The 26191-nt window shown below is 35.0% G+C and overlaps 1 protein-coding gene across 9 annotated transcripts in view; it reads left to right on the forward strand.

Moving 5' to 3' along the window:
- The window catches only part of DMD (dystrophin), a 2362639-nt gene that overhangs the window by 1055125 nt on the left and 1281323 nt on the right, over nt 1-26191 (forward strand). For all 9 annotated transcript variants that reach the window (XM_070783459.1, XM_070783466.1, XM_070783462.1 and 6 more), the window contains one exon: nt 15941-16135. In XM_070783459.1, coding sequence (XP_070639560.1) covers nt 15941-16135 — 195 coding nt within the window. The remainder of the gene's footprint in view (nt 1-15940; nt 16136-26191) is intronic.

A 26191-nucleotide genomic window follows, 5' to 3' on the forward strand; every position in this document is an offset into this window, starting at 1 on the left:
ATGCCTGGAACAACTGGTTAAAATAATTAAATTATTCACACCATCTGTGAATCATTCTGATTCTTTGGTGATTACTTAAGACTCTCATTGTAATGAACAGATTCTTAGAACAGATGAAAAAAATAATTCAAGTGTATGGTTTTCCTAACTTTGATTTTCATGAAATAATTTTTTAAATAAGGTTATATTGTCTTCAGATTTGCTCAGCCTTTTTGTTATGAGCCACTGGCTTTTGAAACTTAAAGTGTGTTTGAAATTCAGTTTTAGTCTTATTAATACAAATGCACTTATTCACAGAGACTTCACTTCCAACATAATTTTGTTTAAAAATTCAATACTCTCTACCCTTTTATTTCTTTAATCTCTGAGTGTAATGCTCAATAGCTAATAACTAATAGAGAACTAAATGAAAGTTTAAGCTGATTGCATTCTTAAATTTAGTATCATATATTATAATCATCAACAGTTTAACTTTTTATTTCTTATTGGAGTATAGTTAATTAACAATGTTGTAATAATTTCAGGTGTAGAGCCAAATGATACAATGAGAGATATACCTGTATCTATACTTTTTCAAAGTTTTTTTTTTCCCATTCATGTTATTACATAATATTGAGCAGAATTCCCTGTGCTGTACAGTAGATCCTAGTTGGTTCTCCATTTTAAATATAAACAGTGTGTGCATGTCATGTTGATGAATCCATGGATAAAAGGTGCATGGCTAAAATGAAAAACAAGAGTACTTATCTGTGCAAATTTAATATGTTTAGATTAATTCATAACTTACAGGCATTATTAGATGGATAGCAGTACATGGACCTTATTGCCAAGATCAATCAGTTGCAAAGTTTTCCAGGAGATCTATGCAACTAGTTTTCCATAATAGTTACTACATTTGTATCTAACAGAATGTCTGAGTGGCAAAATAAAAATAAATGAATTATTTAAGAAGTATAGTAATCTATAATGCTTATGACTCCCTTTTTGATCTGTACAAAATTCAAATTCTGTACTGTGATTAGTATCAAGACTATCACAAATACACATGAAACATATGAATAAAATCGTTCACACTCTATTTTTTTACCTGCATATATGAATACACTTCACTACTTCCTGAATGGAAAATTATTTTGAGAGATCTCGACCCTTTCATATATCTGCTTCCCTAGTGGACAACAGCCTAGTTAATGTACTGCCACAAAGACCTCTTCTTCAAACTTTCCCAAATGCCTTCCACTTCAGACTTTGCAATTGTACTTTCCTTTTTCTTGGGACTTTCTGGATCTTTGCCTGATGGTCTCCTGTCATCTTTCAGGATGTAGAACAAATGCATCCTTCAGCATCCTGTGTGATAAATTTATAGCATTCCCTTCATCCCTTCCATCATGTTCTCCAACATTAGCCCGATTGTTTCCTTTATAGCACTTACCACAATTTGAAAATATGTTGTTTGCTTATTTGTTTATTATCTGTTTCTACCATTAGAATGTAGGCTCCACGAGGGGAAAGACTCTCTTTCTTACTAAATACCATTTCCCCAACATAGAGACTCTACAACAGAGTAGGTGTGCAATAAAAATATGGTGAGTGAATAGATAGATGGATAGATAACATCTTCTTGTGGAATTCCATCTAGTTCAGAATTATTCATTCTACATTCTTATGGAGGTGCTGCCTCAGTCTCCTAGCATCTGAATGTTTTCAATTGGTCCATATAAAAGGGAAAAAAATAAGAGCAAAGGTGTTGCACTTTTCATAGAACTAAATTTGTACAATGATTGTTCTGAAAGTATAGCTTTCTACAGTTTGTCATGAGAGGAGGCAGTATTAAAATGCCCTTTCTTTCATCTTTATTTTTTTCTTTTTTCTTTTATTACAATGTTTTATTTACTATGCAAATAAAGGTGAGAACTTTGTGAGGTTCCCTGACATTTTTGTTAGTATTTTATTGACCCATGAAATACAAAGGCTGACAACCATCAATTTGGAGAAACTTATTCACATGAAGAGCCAAGTTTCTGTTGGTTGCTTGAAGTTTTGAGAATGAGGAAAGTAAAGCTCTAAAAATCAGTGACTGTCTCCCATTTTATGACCTTCTAGGCAATGAATATTGGCCCACAAGCATTATCTCCTGGAATGAGATTCTGAAATTTCTTTTGTTGTATGTGAGAAACAAGTTCAAGGACAAATATGCGAAAAGAGTGTAGTTAGGGTATTGCAATATATCACCTTGAAGTGAAGTCAAATCACTCAGTCGTGTCCAACTCTTTGCAGCCCCATGGACTGTAGCCCACCAGGCTCTTCTATCCATGGGGTTCTCCAGGCAAGAATACTGGAATGGGTTGCCATTTCCTTCTCCAATATATCACCTTACATATTTTTAATATGTGCACTGACATGTAATAAATATGAAAATATTAGTTGCTCAGTCGTGTCTGACTCTTTGCAACCCTATGGACTGTAGCTGACCAGGCTCCTCTGTCCATGGTATTTCCCAGGCAAGAATACTGAAGTGGGTAGCCATTCCCTTCTTCAGGGGATCTCCCTGACCCAGAGATAGAACCCAAGTCTCTGGCATTGCAGACAGATTCTTTACCGTCTGAGCCACCAGTACCAAAACAGTATTAACACTTTTTTATAAATATGTTCATTCTCTGGCTTTAAATCCTTCTTTTGTTTCAAATATATGTAGATCCCGTAAGAGCACCATTTGCTTTACCACAGAAATGTTACCTTTCCTGTGCTTCATCAAAATTGAAAACTGAAACCATGAAGATACTAATTCTAAGAGATACACTAATTTTGCCTCCTTACACGCACTTCTCTTATAGTCTTCATTTCCAAATAAAGAGCCATAACAGAGATGTTTGTAATTTGCAGAATGTCTTTATATTCCTGATTTTAGTTAAGTCTTATACTTAAAAATTTGATTTGGATACAAAAAGTCAGAAAATTAAATCAATATTCTTAAAAGTTTGGAGGAGCAAAAAATTAGTGTTTTTTTTTTTTAATTTGGCAAAACACTTTATTGCAGTTAACACTTTATTGCAGTTGCTCTCTTAGAAAGGGTTTTAAGAAATAGAAGGTATGTTAAGACTTCAGTTAATTATCCTCTTAAAGTATATGATCTAAAACGAATTTAAATGTGATTGTGTGAATATGGTTTCTTAGAGTTAAAGCTTGAAAATGTGCTGGCAGAACAGTTCAATTTTATATTAGGATTCTTGCTATGGGAAAATACAATGATAATTATTTTCTGGAACACTGAGAGAGAACAAGTTATTTCAGGAAAAACTATCTTGATTGCAAGGTGAAGCACATTAAACCCAAGGTGTCATTAAACTCACAAAACCCTAAGAATTGAGCATAGTCTTTGGTAAGGGGAAAAAAAAAAATGGTTTCGTTCAGTGACTATCATTTTTTACAAAGTGATTTATGACTTGGCAAAGTATATTGTTTTAGAAAAATAACATTAAACATAATAGTTTCTATACATACAGCAGCACCTAATTTTTACAGAGGTCAGATGGACAGCCATATGGTTTACCTAGAACACAGCCAAGAATCAGAAAAAGAGTAGAACAAAAGCCCTCTGGATTTTCTATATTAATTTGATAAAGTTCATGAAATCCACAGCTTCCCTATATTTCCTTCAGTTCAGTTCTGTTGCTCAGTCATGTCCAACTCTTTGAGACCCCATGAATCGCAGCACGCCAGGCCTCCCTGTCCATCACCAACTCCCAGAGTTCACCCAGACTCACGTCCATCGAGTCAGTGATGCCATCCAGCCATCTCATCCTCTGTCGTCCCCTTCTCCTCCTGCCCCAATCCCTCCTAGCATCAGAGTCTTTTCCAATGAGTCAACTCTTCACATGAGGTGGCCAAAGTACTGCAGTTTCAGCTTTAGCATCACTCCTTCCAAAGAAATCCCAGGGCTGATCTCCTTCAGAATGGACTGGTTGGATCTCCTTGCAGTCCAAGGGACTCTCAGGAGCCTTCTCCAGCACCACAGTTCAAAGGCATCAATTCTTCGGCACTCAGCCTTCTTCACAGTCCAACTCTCACATCCATACGTGACCACTGGAAAAACCATAGCCTTGACTAGACGGACTTTTGTTGGCAAAGTAATGTCTCTGCTTTTGAATATGCTATCTAGGTTGGTCATAACTTTCCTTCCAAGGAGTAAGTGTCTTTTAATTTCATGGCTGCAGTCACCATCTTCAGTGATTTTGGAGCCCCTCAAAATAAAGTCTGACACTGTTTCCACTGTTTCCCCATCTATTTCCCATGAAGTGGTGGGACCAGATGCCATGATCTTCGTTTTCTGAATGTTGAGCTTCAAGCCAACTTTTTCACTCTCTACTTTCACTTTCTTCAAGAGGCTTTTGAGTTCCTCTTCACTTTCTGCCATAAGGGTTGTGTCATCTGCATATCTGAGGTTATTGATATTTCTCCCGGCAATCATGATTCCAGCTTGTGTTTCTTCCTTATGAGAGGACTATTCAGGTTCTTTTCAGAAAGTTTTTTAATTTCACTGATTGTAGAGTGTATTACCTTGCTTTTCTGCCCTGAGTAGAAACCAGACAGAAAAGGAAAAGGAATAATTGACAAAAATATGAAATAATAACTACAGCTTGAAAGTGAGTCAAAAAAAGGGTCTGTAGAGAGTGATATAGGGAGACATTGCCTTGATAAACTCTTTAGTATGGGGCAACATAAATGAGGGAGAGTGAATGATATATTATTTGTATTTAATATTATATGATTTATACTAAGCCTGGATAATTTAATTGTTTTAGCAATTTATTCACAAGTAAACTTAAGTTAAAAATGATTAATCTCTCATCAACTAAATGTAAAATTGTTTAGCAAATAGTGGCATATGACATATTAGCTTCCTAAATCATAAAATGCCATTGCCAGCTAATTTATACGTTATCTAGATATCTATTATCTATGCTGTGTGCATGTGCAGTATACATATAACTATGTATATATATTTCCATGTATATGTATAGATATATGTGCATATATTATAAATATTTGCACATGTGTTTGCTTTGTAAAATATGTTCTGCCTTTTAAAAAAATGCCTACTTAATTCATTAAGATGGTAATTTTTATAGTTTACTCTCCAACTTTCAGTCAAGTTCAAAAAGTTCTATTTTGTAACCCCCCAGTTTTTATTACAGATACACAAAGTAATTGGCAATATTTAAAATAGGAATAGAATGTGGGATAATTATCAAACTTAAGTAATTTGGAATCAGGTCATATAATTTTGTAAATAGTATTATTATATCTCAAGGTAATAGTGCCTTTTCAGATTAAGGGCATTTATATAAAGGTAGTCTCATAAGTTGGGCTTCCCTGGGACTCAACAGTAAAGAGTCCACCTGCAATTCCGGAGCCACAGGAGACGTGGCTTTGATCCCTTGGTGAGGAAGATCCCCTGGAGGAGGGCATGGCAACCCACTCCAGTATTCTTGCCTGGAAAATTCCCATGGACAGAGGAGCCTGGTGGGCTATGGTCCATAGTGTTGCAAAGAGTCAGACATGACTGAAGTGATTTAACACAAGTGCACAGTGTCATAAGTCTGGCCAAAGAAATAGGAAACCTTTTTAACTTAACAAAAGCAATTTAGAATGCATGGGAAGCATTGAGGAAGGCATTTCAAATTTGCAAAAAAAAAAAAAAAAATCTGCCGTAATTCTGATGTTACTAAGTATCTGCTTTGTCTCAAGTATTTTTCTCATTGGTTATTTCAATTTTAATTAGTTGTTTGAAATTGAACTCAAGATCAGCAAAATTAGATCTTATATAGGAGCACAGTTTTCTGTTTATCTTAAGGTTCTTCATTCATCTTTAGGAACCTCAAGCACCTAAAAATAATTGTCTTTTCTCCATGTGCAGATTCGGCTGCCAGTCATTTCAAGGCCCCTTCAGTCAATTAGGTGTTCAGTGAAGACCATTAATGTTGTCTTAGGTGATAATGTGAAATTCTCTCAAAATGCATTCATCCTGCTTTCTTAGGCATTTTATCTTAGTCGGTGTTTCCATACAGTTCAGTCATTTGATAGTATTATATGCTTTCCTACAGTTTTGATTAAATTGAAAAAATGTTATTCAAAACCTGTTATATGGTCAAGCTTATTAGAAGGGACCATAGTCATAAACAGATTGCATATAGATTTTATTTACCACTACAACCTCTTTTTGCTTTTACTATTAAACACTAGTTCAAAGTTATTTCAAATGCAATACAATATTAGTTTAACAGTTCAATCAATATAAAAGGATATTAAAAAATATTAGTATTTTTCATTTCTCCCTCCTGCCAATTTCACTCCCTCTGAAGTAAGAAATGTATACAATTTAGTGTTATTGTTCATACTGTATTCTATGCTTCTTAACCACAGTAGTATAAATAGATATGCTTTCCTTCTTTATAAAAATACCCCCCAGTCTGTGTATGATTTTTAAATATAACAATATCTTTCATGGACATTTTTCTAGTCAATATATGGGTATCTGATACATCCATAGCCTTAGGATATAAACCAAAATTTATTCTATCATTTCTCTATATTTCTGGATTGTTATAAGAGGAGATGTCCTGTAAAATCTCTATTTTTTATCCTTTTAAAGCTTCCTTTGTGGAACTTTTAAAAGTTTCCTTCCTTTTTTAATGTCCTTGTAGTATAAAAGAAGAATATAGTTTTTCATTTTTTACAAAATATGGACTAAATATAGGTTCTTGATTGAAAAAATCTCTTTATTTGTTTGATTTTGGGTTTTTTAATCCAAAAATTCTGAACGAGCTGTATGGAAGCTACCATTTATAGCTGTGATTTCATCACATTCTCCTTTTATTTATAGTAATTTTTACCCTATGTAAAATGCAGTCGAATATTTGGGCATAACAATTAATGATTGGGTTTATTTTTTTGTTTTTGGTAAAAAAGAAATCTGACTTATTACAATGCTAATCTTGGACCCATTTGCCCTGGAACTATATTTCATTTGACATTACCATTTCGACTCTAACTTTTTGTAAATTATTTCCATGACATAACATCATGTATCGTTATATTATATGCTATTGAGCCTTTAAAAAAAAAAATTCTCATGAACACCCTGACAGTATTAATTAAACCACCCTGACAGTATTCATCTTTTAATGGGGAAGTTTAACCAGCTTCATTATTGTTACAATAATTCTTATAGCCATATAGTTGTACAAATTCCTTCTTTCATAATTTATGGTTGTTATTTGCTCTTGTCCTTTGTTTGTACTTTTGTAATTCACTACCCTTATTGAACACTACTGCATCCCTCCATATACTACAGATAATTTTGAAGTTAAGGGCAGACTCTTAGGACCACTCCATAAGTGGAAGAGAATAAAAGAAAGTGGGCTCCCTGTTCAGCAGGAGGGTCCTTGTTGTTGTTCAGTCACTCAGTCATGTCTGATTCTTTTCGCCCCCATGGACTGCAGCACACCAGGGTTCCCTGTCCTTCACTATCTCCTGGAGCTTGTTCAAACTCATGTCCATCAAGTCAGTGATGCCATCAAACCCTCTCATCCTTTGTTGTCTCCTTCTCCTCCTACCTTCAATCTTTCCCAGCATCAGGTTCTTTTCCAGGCCAAAGGTATTGGAGCTTCAGCTTCAGCATGAGTCCTTCCAATGAATATTCAGGGTTGATTTTCTTTAGGACTGATTGGTTTGACAACCTTGTAGTCCAAGCAACTCTCAAATGTCTTCTCTAACACCACAGTTTGAAATGAAGCAAAAGTAGTTAGCACTGTTTTGGATTATTAGGGACATTTATGGAATCTCTTTCCCTGAAGATGGAGAGCTTTTCATATCTGTGATGTCTTGATGTTCTAATAGGAGGAAGTAGACTGGATGTCTAATTTTTTTTACTCCCATAGATTGATGATAAAATTTCCTTTCCCTCTTTTTTTTTTTTCTGGTCTGGATTCATCATTTTATTTTCACATTAATAATTGTCTCTGACGTTTTCCCATTTTTAATAATTTTAAACCTATAATTCTGTAGTTTTACACAAAAATTAAATGAGAACATTACTCTCCCCACCAATATGATTTGTTCAAAACTCCTCATTCTTTTCAAGCCAAGATAAAATCCTATAAAAAAAAAAATTTGTAATTTAGTCTTTAACTACAGTTTTTTTCCCCTCATAGCATCCAGTTCAAGAAGGCATATTATCACTCAAATTACAATTAAACTACCACCATCACATTGAATTTAATCAAGCACTTCGCAGAATATACTGTTCATCACTCTTTGTGCTCTTTATTTATTTCCTCCTGTTTGTAAATCTTTACTATATTTTTCATTTGGTTGAAATACCTGAAAAATTTTCTCATAAAAATTTATTAAGATGTATATACCCTTTTAATGCTTAAATTTTCAAAACTGCCTTTGTTTTGTTGTCAAAGTGATGGATTCATTGGATAATAATAGCATTCTTGAACCTCTCTCCTCTTCTTTCACTAGTCTCTATATGTTGTGGACCCCTGTCTTCTAGTTTCCATTGTCCTCTAACTTTCGCTGCCTTCTAACTTCCATTGTTGCCACTGAGAAATACAGGGTTGGTCCAAGTTTATATATGTAAATATATATGTGTGTGTATATACACACACACTTAAATTTATACATATACTTAAATTGTCCTCTTTGTCTCTAACTCTGTAAAGTATCCCCCACCCTATCCCTCAGAATTCAAACTTTTCACTAGGATATTACCAGTGTTTCTAAATATGTATCTTTTTTTTAAATTCTTTTACCCTTCTTAGTACATGAGCAACATTTTTAACTTTTGTAAATCAGTAATATTTTTAGCTCATGAAAGTTTTTTTTATTATTTAAATTATTATTTCTCTTCCATCTCTTTTTTCATTCTGATATTTATATACTTTCCATGTGAGATGTTCTTATTCTGTCCTCCAAGTCTCTTATCTTTACACTTATGATTATAGTGTCCTTCCATTCTTCTGTATGCTGTGAAATACTTCCTCTGGTTGATCACTTAGAACCCATGTTTTTTTAGCAGTTACTATTGTATTTCCAAAAACACCTATTGATTTCTTTTTTAAAACCAGGTATCAGGCTTTCTGTATTTTAGTGTAATCTTTTTAATGCTTCTCCCTTTTTTTTTTTTTTTTTAAAATAAGATCTCTCTTCCATTTCTTCTAGTATATTGCCTGCATGGACTCAGCTTTGTTTCCCTTCTTGAATCCCTGTGCCTCTTGAAATGGCCTGTGTTCTTTTCCTCATGCTTAAAAGAGTAGAAAAGCTGTTAGCATAAATGTAAATCAGGTTTGAGAGACATACTATATAGTGTTGATTGAGAAGCAGCAAAAATAATGGCAGTAGTTTTTATTTTTTTTAATCTGGTGAACAATGAGTTAACAAGCCAGAACCTCCCAGAATAATCATGTGTGGGAAAGCATCTTGATCTCTAAAACAAGAAGCAGTGGTTAAAGCTGCCCTCACCAAGTAGTACAGCTACTGCCCTGTAATGCCTGTGTGAAACAAACCAACGGGCACTTAATCCTTCCTGGGCCAAATAGATCTTAAATTATCGTCCACAAATGACCCCATAGACACATCTGGAAATCACCAAATCCATAGTTTCATCCCAGACTGTGCCAGAGATCACATAGCTTTCAAAAACCACCGGTTCATTATCTTTCTCTCTCCACCTACACCTCTTTTTCTGTTATTTGAGTCCCGGATACATATATTCTAGATTCTAGTAGTTCGTCATGGTTATTTGAAGGTTAAATCTACTTAGGTGTGAGGGAGACAGAAAACATGTGTATATGAAGTAATTTTCCTGTTACATTGATGTTTACATTTTGTTTGTATACACACACACACACATATACACACATACAATGCATAAATTAATAAGCTCAGCAGGTAAATCATGCATGTATAATTTCTATACTTTATAATTGTTTTCATAAAGTAACTTTATCAGAGTTGGTGTGGTTACTTAGAGATTGAGGCTATTATATATGAAAACCATGTATGTTAGCAGTTCAGTAAAATCAATCTGCTGTAGTAGAATGACAAATTGAATTTTTAGTGTTTGACATCTTAAATTAGATTTACTAGTCAGTCTACATCACCTTCATGAGGAAAACTATCAATTTAGATAAACTACAAGAAATATTTTCTGATAGATACAATGCTAGTGTTAAACATTTTCACAAGTAAAGATTTTAGCTTTTGCATTATTGACTTTATTATAAAAAATGAATACCATATTTTTAATCTCATCAGCAAGTAAAATTTTAATTGTATTTCCTTTTAAATAAGTTAGATTTAAATTTGAATTGTCACATGTGACTAAGGACTGCTATATTGAACAGAGTTATAGGTTTTTTTAACTATCACATTTCTAATAAAAATCATTCAAAAACAGAATTATGACACATGCGTATTCAGGTATAGTTAGTTAGTTGTCACATTAAATAATATAAACTTAAAAGCTGGCCCAATTTTCTGAGATGCTTGAGAATTATAGCATAGAAATTAATAATAATGTAAGTCTGTTCTATAAAATCTACTCAAATTGGAAGATCCACAAGATAATAGAAATTAAATGATATAGTGTAGTGGAGTGACATATTTGCAGAAGTTAAAGTAATTCCATACTTATTTTTTCTTGTGTTAATTTTATTTTCACATTAAATTCAGTATGTGTATATGTGTGTTCATTATCACATGTGTACATATGAAAAAATTCCTGTGCCAGGTATCCGTAAGCTGGTATTAGGATAGTTTGCTATTAAAATATTTATGCTAGATATATAAACTATAAGTTTTATGTGGAGACTTTGGAAAAAGTTAGAAAGGAAAAAAATTTCTTGACTGCAAGCCTTCTCACACACTTCCATTTGCTAATAAGCAGTGTGGACCTCTATGAAGAAGCTAAAATAAATATCTTCTAAAATTATTTGTACCTCAAATAATGGCTTATTTTGTTCACATATGAGTTACATTAAAATCTGAGAGACAGTTGAACCAAGACACATACCTGCAATAGCATTTAGTTTGTGTGCATTAAATTGGAAAAATGCTGTATATTTAAATCAGAAATACCTTTTAAATCTATACAAATGAAGATTATATTATGAAATGAAAATATTTGTGTTTGAATTCTGGGAATTTAAAAATGGAAATTATTTTATGACTGTAGATCTCAGCAGTTGTAGCCAAATATGTGTTTTTAAAAATTATCTTTTTAAGTTGATAGTTTCTTCACTTATTTAATAAATATTCTTGAATACCTACTATAGGCTAGGCTAGATATTATGCATGAGTGTCTGCTGAATTTATTTTATATTGTAAGGTACCTAGGGTATATAGCCTTATCTGTTTAATTCTCATGTTATTTTACTGGTGATTTCTCGTGAGGTCAGCCATATATGTCAGTGCTGATGTGTTGGTGCTTTCCTTGGTGGGAATAAAAGCCTTTTCTGTCATTTATCTCACAGGCTTAGTGACTAGATTTCTACCAAGTTACTAATTTATGTTAATGCATTAGAAATCCTTATTAAAATGTAAATATTATCCTGTGAAGGATAACACTTTAAACAACTATAAGCTGTTAACACATTATCGACATTTAGTTTATCAGTTTAATTAGATGGAAATTTAGCTTGGCCCTAAGGAATTAAGTAAATCTGATGATGTGGAAGGGAAAAATCAACACAAGGCAGATCAAGGAACAGGTGCAACCAGACCCTTTACAACGGACACTACATATACCTGGCCTCCTGGAAGTAGGATGTTCTTAAAGAAAGACTACTATATCCAGCTCCAACTGATTATCTCTTTCCCTGCCAGCTTGCCTTACACGGAAAGTTTGTTCTAATTTTAGAAAATGAATATAGATATAAGGAATGAGTTTCTGTAATACTTTATCCTAATTATTTTATGTATGTAGTGTGTTTTATTGTTTTTGAACCAAATGTGAGTGTTAGTCGCTCAGTCATGCCCAAATCTGTGATCCCATTGACTGTAGCCCACCAGGCTCCTCTGGCCATGGAATTTTCCAGGCAAGAATACTGGACTGGGTTGCCATTCCCTTCTTCATGGGATCTTCCCAACCCAGGGATCCAGCCTTGGTCTCCCGCACTGTAGGAAGATTCTTTACTGTCTGAGCTACCCGGGAAGAAGGGGTAAATTATAAGCTTAATAAAATGTGTTCATGAACTGCTTTATGATTATTCAAAGATTGATCCCCCCTTTTTTGTGTGACATGGCTTCACATAAGCACAGTTCTTGATAATGCAGTGAAGAGGGATGGAAATTGCCAAGAGAAAATGTTCTCTTGTTGCTATTTTCTTTATCGAGGCTCATAACCAACTCTTGTGATCTCATTCAGATCAGATCAGATCAGTCACTCAGTCGTGTCCGACTCTTTGCGACCCTATGAATCGCAGCACGCCAGGCCTCCCTGTCCATCACCAACTTCCGGATTAGGCTTACTATATAAGGTCATTCTGCCCAGTGACTTGATTGAAAGCACGCAAGGCTGAGTCTGGTCAGAATGATAGTATTGCCATGCCATTTATCTGTATCCAAAACTGTGAACAGAAAAGACTAAACCCTTACCTATCTTAGCTGTGTCATATTCTTGTTTTTTGTGTGTGTGTGTGTGTGTGTGTATGCCATACTATTTGAGTCTTCTTTCTCTAGATGGATTAATTTTGCCAAATTTGATTATTTGATTTGCCTTTTTAGGGCTATAATTTCTATACATGGTCAAAGAGAAATAAATGCAAATGACTCAATTGCCCATCTTATTAGAAGGAAACTTTTTTAAAGACTTTGAGACTAGGAGAGAAAGTTGCCTGTCTTAAATAACTTAAGTCTTTTCCCATTACCATATTATCTATGGCCCATCAGAACCTCTGTAAAAACCTGTAAACCATTTGGGGATTTATATACCATTGTATTATTATTTTTAAATCATTTGTAATAATTAAGGATGCTATTTTTTGAAAGACAAAATATAAACAGGTTTTCATATGATAGCACACTTTAAATTATTTATAAATAATCTTGTATTAAATATTTGGCATATCTTCATTCTTATTAACACTAATGAAGTAAAAAAAAATTAGTGTTCCATCACAGCATTACTTTTTTTGTCCAGGTATTTGTCTATGTTTTGTTAGGCTTTGAATTTGTTGACATATTTTTCTATATACCACATTTATATTAGATATAGAGGTATTTTTAAAGAATATATCATAATGATATGGCATATAGTGCATTTTTCTTCTTGAATTTCTTTGACCTCATAAGTCATAAATGAGCCAGTAACCACAACCCATTTGAAACTTTTATATTGAGGAGAGAGAAGTCTATTAAATCATGGAGGAAAAAATTTTGTTTTAAAATCTTAGATATAACGCATCATTTGTTTCAAAACAGGATTGTCTGTATTTCATGCATGGAATGTGGCCCTTCAGGAATCAAATTTTAAGTAGTACAAAAAAGTGATAAATTTTAGAGAAACAGAAGTTTATTAAAAACTTTATGAATGATACCTGTGCCTATTTACAGAGCTCAAAATTTGAAACCAGTTTTCATCTCAACTTTAGGTGTTAAAAATCATAACTTTGTCCCATAATAATCCTTTTTAAACTTCAATTGAGCTTTCCATTTGCTAATAAAAATAGGTACTTTAGGGCTTTCTTCCACATCTCTTGATTTTCATTCCAGGAAAATGAGCGTAGTGTATTCTTTTGGGTATATATCATTAGAAATGAATGTGAACAGAGAGGAATAAAGTGAATTAGTATGGCTACAGCACTTCCTTGCTAATGATGCATGAATATCTATAATGATATAAGGTGGTAAAGAACATTAACAAAAGCAAGTTGATTTTCAAAAGGTTAGACAGGATTTGTACACATCAGAATTCGGAAGGATATAATTATTCAAGGTAGAGTTAATGAAATTCAAATGAAAAGGCAAAATCTGAATATGAGTGCACGGTTTTGCATAAAGAAGAGAAAATGAACACGATACTTCCAATTACACTGATTTTTTAATAACTGTCTGAAATTTTTATTAAAACTAAACTGAAAGGTATTCAGTATATATAGTTTATTTATTATAGACCTGCATGACTGTGTCAAGAGGAACAATGTATTTTAAGGGATAGAGAGCAAACTAAATCTCCAAATACCCAAGTCTCTTGGTTTACTTTTACAAAGAGTCTCCATTCATTGTATATGAAAATTACAATACATCTCTCTGTATTGAAAATTATTGTGTCTATTAGCATTTATAATAAATGATAACACTCAAATGTATAACTGAATTTTCTTGAAAATGAGTTGACAATTTTCCAAATATTCTATTTCTCATAAAAGCTTACAAGATCATCCCTTAGCTCTCGCTCTTCAGCTGATATTCATCACTTAACTTCTCTTATCTGTGATGACTAGATACTAGGTATGAAGACAGTAGAAGGAATGAAATCTTCCAACTCTAGCCCAAAATCCTGTTATTTTAAATCTAAAATTATAAGTGCACTTCGATTATCATTCCGTTCATCAAGAAAGAATAACTGTCATATATTTGGCAGGAAACCAAACTTTGTAAAAGGTACAGTTTTGTAATGTCAGCTAATTTGTGTAATTCTATGAATTTGCAATGTCATAAATAGATGAGCCATCTGAATTAGGATTATTTTGTTTTTGTATTATCTGAGAAATGTGTACAAAAATCCTGGACCTGAGTGATCAAAAAGAAAACATAAATAGACCAGCTTATATTTTTACTCATCTTTGTGCATGCTCAGTCTGGGATCCTAAACTGCATTTAATTACATTACTGCAAAAATGAGGATGGTCTCCTCATAAAGGCTGTTCAGTAACAAGTGACTATGTTAGCATGCTTATTGTCAGAACTCTCCCAGAGACCCTGTCACTGGAAACCTTCAGCTGACCACATCACCAGGCAGATGGCAGTCCATGAACTCAAAACAAAGTTATTGGGAAACTATTTTTAATTACAAAATTTGTTCTGCTTATAGAGTATACAGAGAGCAGAGGTCATTTATCTTTTTGCATTTGTGTGCCATATAGTGTTAATTTCTTGCTCTTATAAAGAATAGGGAAAGAGGCATTCCTGACCAAGTCCAAACAGTCTCTGAGGCCCAGATGTCCCTCTCCTAGCATGTGAATGGCAGGCAGTGAAGCATAATTGCAGGAGGAGAGGCGGGTTTTCTCTTGGATCTTTGGGTTTGGGGGAGTTCTTATTAAAATGTGAATTTCATTCTCAATCCTACTTATCTAGGGCCCTACTTTGCACTTTAACTTAGCAAGAAACTAGCATCAGAGAGAAGGGTTGATGCTGAGAATTTAGAGGAGAAAGTTGCTTAATAGAAAGCCAGCTACCAACCAAAACCACTTTGTCCCTCCTGTACCTTAATCAAGATTAGGGGAAAAAAGTTTAGAAAAAGTCCCTTAGATATGAATACCACAGATGTAGAGCCTGCCCCCAACCCCCACTGCATCCCACCCCATACTTAGTTTTCCAGTCAAATTAGAATTGCATTAAAAAAAAAAGTTGTAAGGATTATTTGTTTCTTGGGGTAAAACTATCCCTCTTGTGACCTTATGACTGTTGGTCTTTCATTCTCCTATCCATGATGCTAATGTGTGCATATCTCTTATTATAAAATGCTCTAATATTTTTTGAAAGAGGGGGTATGATAATAGATAACCTTGTTACGAGACTTACCATCTTGCATTGTTTTTATCCACTTTTCAGCCCTCTGTCAGCTATAAACTGGAATCTATATATGAATTCAGTAAAGGTCTTTTCAATATTAGGAAGCTAAAAGAATTGTTCTTTTGTATATCTATACCAGCACACTGTCCATGAAGAATCAGTGATGGTGATGACCGAAGACATGCCTTTGGAAATTTCTTATGTGCCTTCTACTTACCTGACTGAGATCACTCACGTCTTACAAGCCCTTTCAGAAGTGGAACAACTTCTCAGTGCTCCCGACCTCTGTGCTAAAGATTTTCAAGATCTCTTCAAACAAGAGGAATCTCTGAAGGTAAAACCAAAGCACTTCCATTCAGATTTTTACAAGATCATTACGTTGATCATTACTGGACCAGAATATTTGACTTAAATATGTATACTGAAGGCATTTTGAGTTAACATATGGAAATCTTAAAACACTTTGTGAGAGAGTTAGCTTTAGAAATCTGGTGGAGAAAGAGAAATGTAAATTAAAATAAATGTGTTATTTCTTCCTAAAATGAAGACACTCACAAAATAATAATTTCTTATATTGAGTTGGCCAAAAAAGTTGCTTTGTGATTTTCTGTTGCAGCATACAGGAAAACCTGAACGAAGTTTTTCCCCAAGCCAATACTACTGTTCAGGGCAGAAAGGACTCACTAAAGCACAAACCTTGCTAGAGAAACAGTTTATTCTCAAGTGATACATTGCTTGTCTTTCTTTTCCCGTGAAAAGGGAAATTAGATGAGGTTTTAAATTATATCTGTTGTGTATATGGTTTTAGTTTTATATTTTCCACTTATAATTTATAGATTCCATTTCAGATTAGTGTCAGTATCATACTACAACTTTTGGAATGTAATCGAATATAAAGCAGTAAAATACTTTATTTAAAATCACCAGGCAAAAGCCTCCAGCCAAATCCAGCTTTTTTTCATAGCACCAACTATAAGTTTCTGAATTCCAAACTAAAACAAATCAGGATAAAGAACTTTAAATTTTAGAGGGAAGTGTCTGAAGATGAATGTAGCATCAAGAAAATACACATAATAGTTTGTGTCTCTACTGTGTGTAAACAAAAGATAATTTTTGTGATCATACATTTCACACTCGAAACATTCTAGTGTAACCAGAGCTTAGTATTTTCCAGTACAGATAGCGTAAGATGACAGACAGACAGTAAGTTTCCTCTCAACAGCACTGATCAGGGAAAGGATTTTCTACTCAAAATGATTTCTTGGTATCTCATTCCATATCACATATTTGCTTCACTTTACAAATAGATGAAGCCATTTGTTTGTTTTCGAAATCAGAGTAGCAATATCTTGAGTGACTTGAGTTTAGTTTCATGCATTATATCAAATAAGCTAAAAAATTATACTTTAAAATAAAATAAGAGATACATGAATCTCTGGAGCTCCTCCATCCATTTGGTATGGTGCTGTTACTTGTTCTCTTTGAAGTGAAAGTCAAATCACTCGTGGGTACAGTGAAAGAAAGAATCTCAAATCAATTGATAAAAGAGACTTGCCAGCCTTCCTGTCATAATTCACATTAACTGATTTCTCATGACAGCACAGTTTGTAAGTTCATCATTGTCCTTCAACATGTAAATCACTGCTAATGAACTAATATCCATTCCTTTCCATGTTCATGGACAGACAGGTCAGGAGAGCAGTGACCCTAAACTTATTAAGTTCACAATTGTTCACAATTGAATGTCCTTATACCTCTTAACCTGGCACACTCAGAAGGATGGGCCCCCGGCTGCACTCATAGCTAATTATTTTTTCTTGCAGATATATTTAATAGTATTATAGCTGATACCAATTGTGATGGTATTGATTACTGTGATTTGTAAAACTGGATTATTGTAGATTTAATCTAACTAGATTTTTGAATCCTCATTAGATGGTTTGAGGTATAATTCCATCTCACTCTCACCATGACTCCTGCAACAAGCAAATGGTCTTCTCACCTTTATGGGCTTTTTGAAGGGGGATAGTTTTGATCTCAAGTCTTTTCAATGAATATGTATTTCCTCTTAAAGACATTCATCATTGTCATTATCTGGTAGTAAAAATAGAAAAGCAGTGCATAAATTGTACAGCTGCTGGTTGAGACGGTTTGAAATTAAATTGTGGTTGATTTTATTCCTGACAGATTTGCATGAATCAAATTATAGAACTGTAGTAAGTAGTGCTGTGATTTAACATACGTATTTTTTAAGTGCAATACAACATAAATAATGTACAATAGTTAAAATGAGTAATTTCTGAACTAAGTATAAATAATACAGCATATATGATTTCCACAAGTGTATTGAATTAGAAGGCTACCTAATCATTTTGACAAGACCTAACCAGATAAACAAACACCTATTTACATAAGGAAATCTTCATTTAATATTGCTACACTAGCTAAATGGCTTCCCAGGTGGCTCACCTGGGAAGAATCCACCTGCCAAGCAGGAGACATGGGTTTGATTCCTGGGTCAGGAAGTTCCCCTGGAAAGGGAATGTCAACCCACTCCAGTATTCTTGCCTGGAAAATTCTATGAATAGAGGACCCTGGCAGGCTGCATGCAGTCCATGGGGTCACAAAGAGTCAGACACAACTAAGCAACTGAGCTCGCATGCACATTGGCTAAGGAATGTGTAGTGCTAAGTCGCTTCAGTCATGTACGACTCTTTGCAACCCCATGGACTGTAGCCCACCAGGCTCCTCTGTCCATGGGATTCTCCAGGCAAGAATACTGGAGTGGGTTGCCATGCTCTCCTCCAGGGTATTTTCCCAACCCAGGGATCAAACCCACATCTCCTTCATTGGCAAGCAGGTTCTTTACCACTAGTGCTACCTGGGAAGCCCAGCTAAGGTATAGCTAGTGCTGAATGAGAAACATGTACAAAAACAATATTCTTATGTCAGAGCTTTAATTATCAATTATCTGCTTAATTAGGCCATAGTTACTCATTTGGGACCTGGCATGAATAAAGGTGAATTATTAGGACAAAAATAAGTGTGTGAGTTAGAATAAGGATGACAGCTACAATTTCTCTTCTTCAGTAATGAGAATCAATTTGTATTCAGTGCTTAGGCACTCGATAACTAGCATGTATTAACTAATACTCATGACTCTATGAAGTATCTAAAGTTATTATCCACATCTTATAGATGAAGAAACTTAAGCCATATGAAATAAAGTAACTTGGCAAAGTTGACACAACTAGTATTGGTCAAGCAAGGATTTAAACCCAAGCAACCATGTTGCGTGAAGTGGTTTCTAGGGTATTATGTGGAGTATAGCAAGGATGAATCTGGGTATAGTAGAATACTGAGATCTGGCATGGACAGTTCGTAGAAAAAATGTCTTGGATTCGAATTCTTATTGAATCTGTGCCAGTTTAAAAAGATGCTATAAAAAGAAGCATGCGTCTTTCATGCACCTGTTAGCCTTATGCTTAGTGAAATAAGTCACACAGGAAAAGACAAATATTGTATGTTGTTGCTTATATGTGAAATCTAAAAAATAAAAAAAATGAATGTAACAAAACAGAAGCACAGTTGGAGATATAGAGAAAAAACTAGTGGTGATTAGTGGGGAGAGGGAAAGGGGGCAGGACAAGATAGCAGTAGGGGATTAAAGGGTGCAAATTACTATATTTAAAATAAATAGGTACAAGGATATATTAAGAGTACAGCAACTATTTTATAGTAATTTTAAATAGAATATAATTTGTAAAAATATAGAATCACTATATTATACATCTTAAGCTATTATAGTGTTGTACATCAACCATACTTCAGTAAGAGAAAAAGGGAGGAAAGAAGAGAGGGAGGGAAGGAAAGAGGGAGAAAGGGAGGGAGGAGGGAAGGAAGAGGAGAGAAGAAAGAGAAAAGGGAGGTGGAAAAAGGAAAAGAAATGGAGGGGAAAAAAAGAAGTCAGACATGCATCATTTCAGTTGTTTCATCTAAACTAATGATAGCACAGATGCTCTGGTTGAGGTGAATAAAATGTTTCATGTCTTTGGTATACAAAGGAGTGACAAGAAGTATAGACACATGAAGGAAGCTCACAGATATTGACAGGACAGTTGGGCCCAATGTCAAGTTTAGATAAGATCAAGAAGTAAAGGCAACCCTTATTCAACCTCAGCAGCACTGGGTAGAGCTTGACATAAGCTGAAAAATCCAAAGACTGTGCAGCGAAGTTGTTCAGTCTTCTTTGACTGGTTCAGCTTTTAGGCAGGACACTTGAGACCGTAAAGGAATTATTGGGACAAGCCAATAAGGTAAGGAGTGAGGATCCATTCATTCAAACGTGTTTGTTAAGCTTTTCCCATATAACAGGCATTGCTCTACGTGCTTAAAAAGCAGTCAATGAAACTGATGGACTCCTCCCAACTACAGCTTTTGTTATGGCAGAAAGAGACAGAATATAGCCAAACAAGCAGATAATAAATAAGCAAATGCTGTATGTTAAAGATGATAGAAGCTATATAAAAAAAAAAAACAGAGTTTAATAAGGGAGTATGAAACTATTGAAGGGGAAGAAGATGGTAGAATGGCAAGAGATGGGATTGTGATTTTAAATAGGGCAGAAAGGGCTTTTGAGCAAAGATATGGAGAAGGAAGAGAGTCAGCCTTGCAGCCAGACTTGCTGTCCAGGCATGGTAGGTAGGTCAGTGCAAAGGCCCATGTGTTGGGTGTGTGCCTAGCCTGATCAGTGAACAGCAGGGAAGCCAGAGTGCCTGAAGCAGAATGATCCAGGGGAGGGTAGCAGGGCATGAGATCAAAGAGGTCGTGGGGAATCCAGGTTGTGGAGGGTCTGATGGACCAATTTGAAGACTGCTGTTCTTGCTGAGTAAGATAGCCACCATTGTAGGTTTCGGAGAAGAAGAGTGTGACACAATCTGATTTATGCTTTAAAAAGATCACAGTGGCTGCCCTGTTGAGAGTCGAACTGTAGGAGACCAAGGGTAAAAGCAAGGAGGACAGTTGGAAAACGGATGCCAGTGGCTTGGGCTTGGGTGGTAAGGAGAGGTTTTTCAGATTTGGGAATGTTTTCAAAGGGAATATAGAAGGTTCATTTCTGTGTTCACCAAAAACCTGAGCATGGTTGTATAAAAGCCCATTCTCAGCAAAGTTCGGACTCAGGAGAATTTAGGAGTCCTGTGAAGTCAGTGAAGGATCCCTTAGGAATGTAAGATTCCTTCTCATCGAAAACTTGGCCTTCTCTACACCAGTCTTGCTGTGAAACAGGGGCATCAGTGCTGGTAACAGAGATCTTATTACTCTGGTCAAAATCCTTCTCCTTTGAAATCTGTTTCATCACACTTAACCACACATTTAATAATGGCAGTCACTTGAATGAAGACAAAGCTAATGCCATGAGCAAACTGACCGGTTTTCTATTTTGGTATTAGGAGAATTAGATAATCGATGGAGGCATGGCATATACAAATCAGAACAAAATATCTGAAGGAAAATAATCAATGTTTTTGTGTATATTGTAATATAGGGCCATGCTAGATAAAGGATTAGATTTTTCACCACTGCTACTACTACTCCAGCAAAAATTATTGTAATTATTTTAAATTAAATAATCATGGAGCATATAAAAAGTCAAAGTGAAATTTGATTACAAATGCTTTTTGAATTCTACTTAAATTTTCTAATGAAATAGTTTGGTGTATGGAAAAATATGACTTCTATTAATGTATTACCATATTGTAAGATCTGATCTTTTGGTCTATAACATTTGGAATAATGTAATCATTTTGTGATTTCTCAGAAAAATCAAGATTTTCTTTTTCAATTTTAATTTAATTTTTATTTTATGTTGGAGTAGAGTTTATTTACAATGTTGTGTTTCAGGTATACAGCAGAGTGATTCAGCTGTATTTAGATTCTTTTCTCATATATGTTATTACAAAATTTTGAATAGACTTCCCTGTGCTTTAAAGTAGGTCCTTATTGATTATCTGTTTTATATACAGTAGTATGTATGTTAATCCCAAATTCCTAATTTATTCCTCCCCCTGCCTTTCCTCTTTGATAAGCACAGGTTTATTGTAAAAGTCTGTTGAGTCTGTTTCTATTTTGTAAATGAGTTCATTTGTGTCATATTTTTTAAATTCCACATTTAAGTGATATCATATTGATAGCTTACAGTGAATGATGTCGGATTCGTGATCTCCAAAGAAGAAGATTTCGCTTTGGGGCCAGGGACCAGGCTTGATCACTCAAGAGCTTTTGTGTAGCAGAGTTTTATTAAAGTATAAAAAGGAACAGAGAGAGCTTCTGACATAGACATCAGAAGGGGGATGGAGAGTGCCCCCCTCACTAGTCTTAGCAAGGGAATTATATACTTTTTTAATTAGTTATTACAGTAAATCAAAAATAATGTCTCAAGGTTGTAAAGATCTTACTAGACCCACTCCCATAATATGCACTTTAAGATAACAGGATTAGTTAGAAGGTTTTCAGGAAGGAGAAACATGTCCTCAAGCAGGATACGTTATTGTTATATAATCCTTACTAAGGCATGTAGGAAAAAACATTTGTCCTTTCCTCCTCCTTGAGAATTCCTGACCCTTATCTCCTCCTTGAGAGCCCCAGACCCCTTTCTCCTCCTCAGTGACCCTGGACTTTTTCTCAAGCTGCCTAGGAAGTGACTCTCTCAATATGATATTTGGTCTTTCTCTGTCCAATTTATTTCTCTTAGTATGATAATCTCTAGGTCCATACATGTTGCTGCAGATGGCATTAGTTCGTTCTTTTTATGGCTGAGCTCAAAATTCTCCAAGACAGGCCTCAGCAATATGTGAACCGTGAACTTCCAGATGTTCAAGCTGGGTTTAGAAAAGGCAGAGGATCCAGAGACCAAATTGCCAACATCCGCTGGATCATCGAAAAAGCAAGAGAGTTCCAGAAAAACATCTATTTCTGCTTTATTGACTATGCCAAAGCCTTTGACTGTGTGGATCACAATAAACTGGAAAATTCTGAAAGAGATGGGAATACCAGACCACATGACCTGCCTCTTGAGAAATTTGTATGCAGATCAGGAAGCAACAGTTAGAACTTGACATGGAACAACAGACTGGTTCCAAATAGGAAAAGGAGTACATCAAGGCTGTATACTGTCACCCTGCTTATTTAACTTATATGCAGAATACATCATAAGAAACGCTGGGCTGGAAGAAGCACAAGCTGAAATCAATATTGCTGGGAGAAATATCAATAACCTGAGATATGCAGATGACACCACCCTTATGGCAGAAAGTGAAGAGGAACTAAAAAGCCTCTTGATGAAGGTGAAAGAGGAGAGTGAAAAAGTTGGCTTAAAACTCAACATTCAGAAAACGAAGATCATGGCATCTGGTCCCATCACTTCATGGGAAATAGATGGGGAACAGTGGGTGACTTTATGGTTTTGGGCTCCAAAAACACTGCAGATGGTGACTGCAGCCGTGAAATTAAAGACGCTTACTCGTTGGAAGGAAAGTTATGACCAACCTAGATGGCATATTGAAAAGCAGAGACATTACTTTGCCAACAAAGGTCTGTCTAGTCAAGGCTATGGTTTATCCAGTGATCATGTATGGATGTGAGAGTTGGACTGTGAAGAAAGCTGAGTGCCAACGAATTGATGCTTTTGAACTGTGGTGTTGGAGAAGACTCTTGAGAGTCCCTTGGACTGCAAGGAGATCCAACTAGTCCATCCTAAAGGAGATCAGACCTAGGTGTTCTTTGAAAGAAATTATGCTAAAGCTGAAACTGCAGTACTTTGGCCACCTCATGTGAAGAGTTGACTCATTGGAAAAGACTCTGATGCTGGGAGGGATTGAGGGCAGGAGGAGAAGGGGACGACAGAGGATGAAATGGCTGGATGGCATCACTGATTCGATGGACGTGAGTCTGAGTGAACTCCGGGAGTTGGTGATGGACAGGGAGGCCTGGCGTGCTGCGATTCATGGGTGGCAAAGAGTCAGACACGACTGAGCAACTGAACTGAACTGAACTGAATATTCCATTATATATATCAGTATATACCACATCTTCTTTATCTTGATGGTCATTTAGATTGCTTCTATGTCTTGCTGTTATAAATAGTGCTGCAGTAAATATCGGGGTGCATGTATCTTTTTGGATTATGGATTTCTCTGGGTATATGCCCAGGAGTAGAATTGTTCGATCTTATGGTAGCTTTATTTTTAGTGTTTTAAGGAACTTCCATACTGTTCTCCGTAGTGGTTATACCGATTACATCCCCACCATCAGTGTAGGAGGGCTCCCTTTTCTCCATATCCTCTCCAGCATTTATTGTTCACAGACTTTTTGATGATGGCTGTTCTGACCAGTGTGAGATGATTCCTCATTGTAGTTTTGATTTGCATTTCTCTAGTATTTAGTGATGCTGAACGTCTTTTCATGCGGTTTAGAGAAATGTCTGTTTAGATTTTCTGCCTTTTTTAAAAATTTGTTTTTGTTGTTGTTATTGATCTACATGAGCTGTTTATATATTTTGGAGGTTAATTCCTTGTTGGTCACTTTGCACACATTTTCCCCTATTCTGTCAATTGCCTTTTCATTTTGCTTATGTTTTCTTTTGCTGTGCAAAAGATTTTAAGTTTGATTAGGTCCCATTTATTTATTTTTGTTTTCATTTTTATTACTCTAGGAGGTGGATCCAAAAAGATATTGTTGTGATTTATGTCAGAGTGTTCCACCTATGTTTTCCTCTAAGAGTTTTATAGTATCCACTCTTAACATTTAGGTCTTTAATACATTTTAAGTTTATTATTGTGTATGGTGTTAAAGAATGTTCAAGTTTTTCAACTAGCACATTTATTCAGTTATATATTTCCTTTTTTCAGCTGCTTTTATGATTTGGGATTGATTTAATTTGCTGTTTATTTTTTGCTTGATTTGTTATTGATATTTGTCAACTACTTTACAAATATTAATTTCTTTGCTATAATTGGATTCATACTTAAGTCATTAATACAGTACCTCAGTTTTCACTTCTCTTATAGTGAAGATATTATAGATATTTACTGCATTAGAGTTCATATTTATGTATACTTTGGTAGTTTCCCTCTGTATCTTTTACATATCTCTCTTTCATAGGAAATTATTCATTCTTTTCTCCCAGCCATTATTTTATCAGGCCCAGCAGTTGTCCTACTTTTACTCCCATGCAGCAATTTACTGCCATCTCTGAGAAGGAAATGGCAACCCACTCCAGTGTTCTTGCCTGGAGAATCCCAGGGACGGGGGAGCCTGGTGGGCTGCCGTCTACAGGGTCGCACAGAGTTGGACACAACTGAAGTGACTTAGCAGCAGCAGCAGCTGCTAAAATGTACCTTAAGGACTCACTCTGCCTCTTCCCATTCTCCTAGAAAGACTATTTTGATAACCCCCATCTAATAAATTCTGGAAGTCAGAAGCTTCTACATTAGAACTTACAATTCATGAGGCTGATAGAAGTTTTGAGGTTGCAATTAAGTTGTATGGAGGCTTTTCTTTAATTCATCAACTATTGAAGCTGTTCTTTGACCAACTATTATGTCTTTTTTTTGATCCATGATATATGATTACTGATTTATTACTTATGGAAGGACATTATCTTCCTATGGAAAATGTTTCAACCAAAATCTGTCCTTGTATTTAGGACCAGTTTTTCACATGTGGACCATAAACAATGAAGGGAAAATAATTTAAAGGGCAACTTACTGTAGAGTCAGTAAATAAAACTTTTAAAAATTTTCTTTTAAAGCTCAGAAAAATTTAATTAATAAGCTCTTTAATCCCTTTTGATTGAATACCCTTCCCAATTTGGTATGTCATTAACATAGTGCCTGGTAGCTAGATGGGACATGAAATGGATAAGGATTAGATTTATATAGGATGTTGCCTTCATCTGTCAGATAAAGACAAATTCCAGAGAGTGAAAATGAACTGGAGTTTGAGTCTTTGGTGCTCCAATTTCTCTTTCTCAATTTTAAGATAGATATACTCCCCAATGACTGCTGTCACAATAGCTACTAATGGATTTCTCTAATCCTTTTTCCTTAGAAATGAAAGTTGTGTGCTCTTCTGTTAGGCAAGTTACAAAGGGTCTCAAGGCATTTTTGTTATCTAAAACCGCCTAAAGCTATTATTTCCGCCTTCTTAAAATGTGAAAACAAGCATGCATGGTTTTATAACTCTAAAAACACATATACTTGCATTTGTGTACATATATATGTTTAACTGCAGTGTTACATTTATTAAGACAGTGATACTGAATCAACAACTGCAAAAGATACAATTTTTACCATTTGGCATGCTGTGCAAAAGAGCCATGTACTCCTTTTGA

This window comes from Bos indicus, chromosome X (assembly GCF_029378745.1).
Source record: "Bos indicus isolate NIAB-ARS_2022 breed Sahiwal x Tharparkar chromosome X, NIAB-ARS_B.indTharparkar_mat_pri_1.0, whole genome shotgun sequence".
Lineage (NCBI taxonomy): Eukaryota > Metazoa > Chordata > Mammalia > Artiodactyla > Bovidae > Bos > Bos indicus.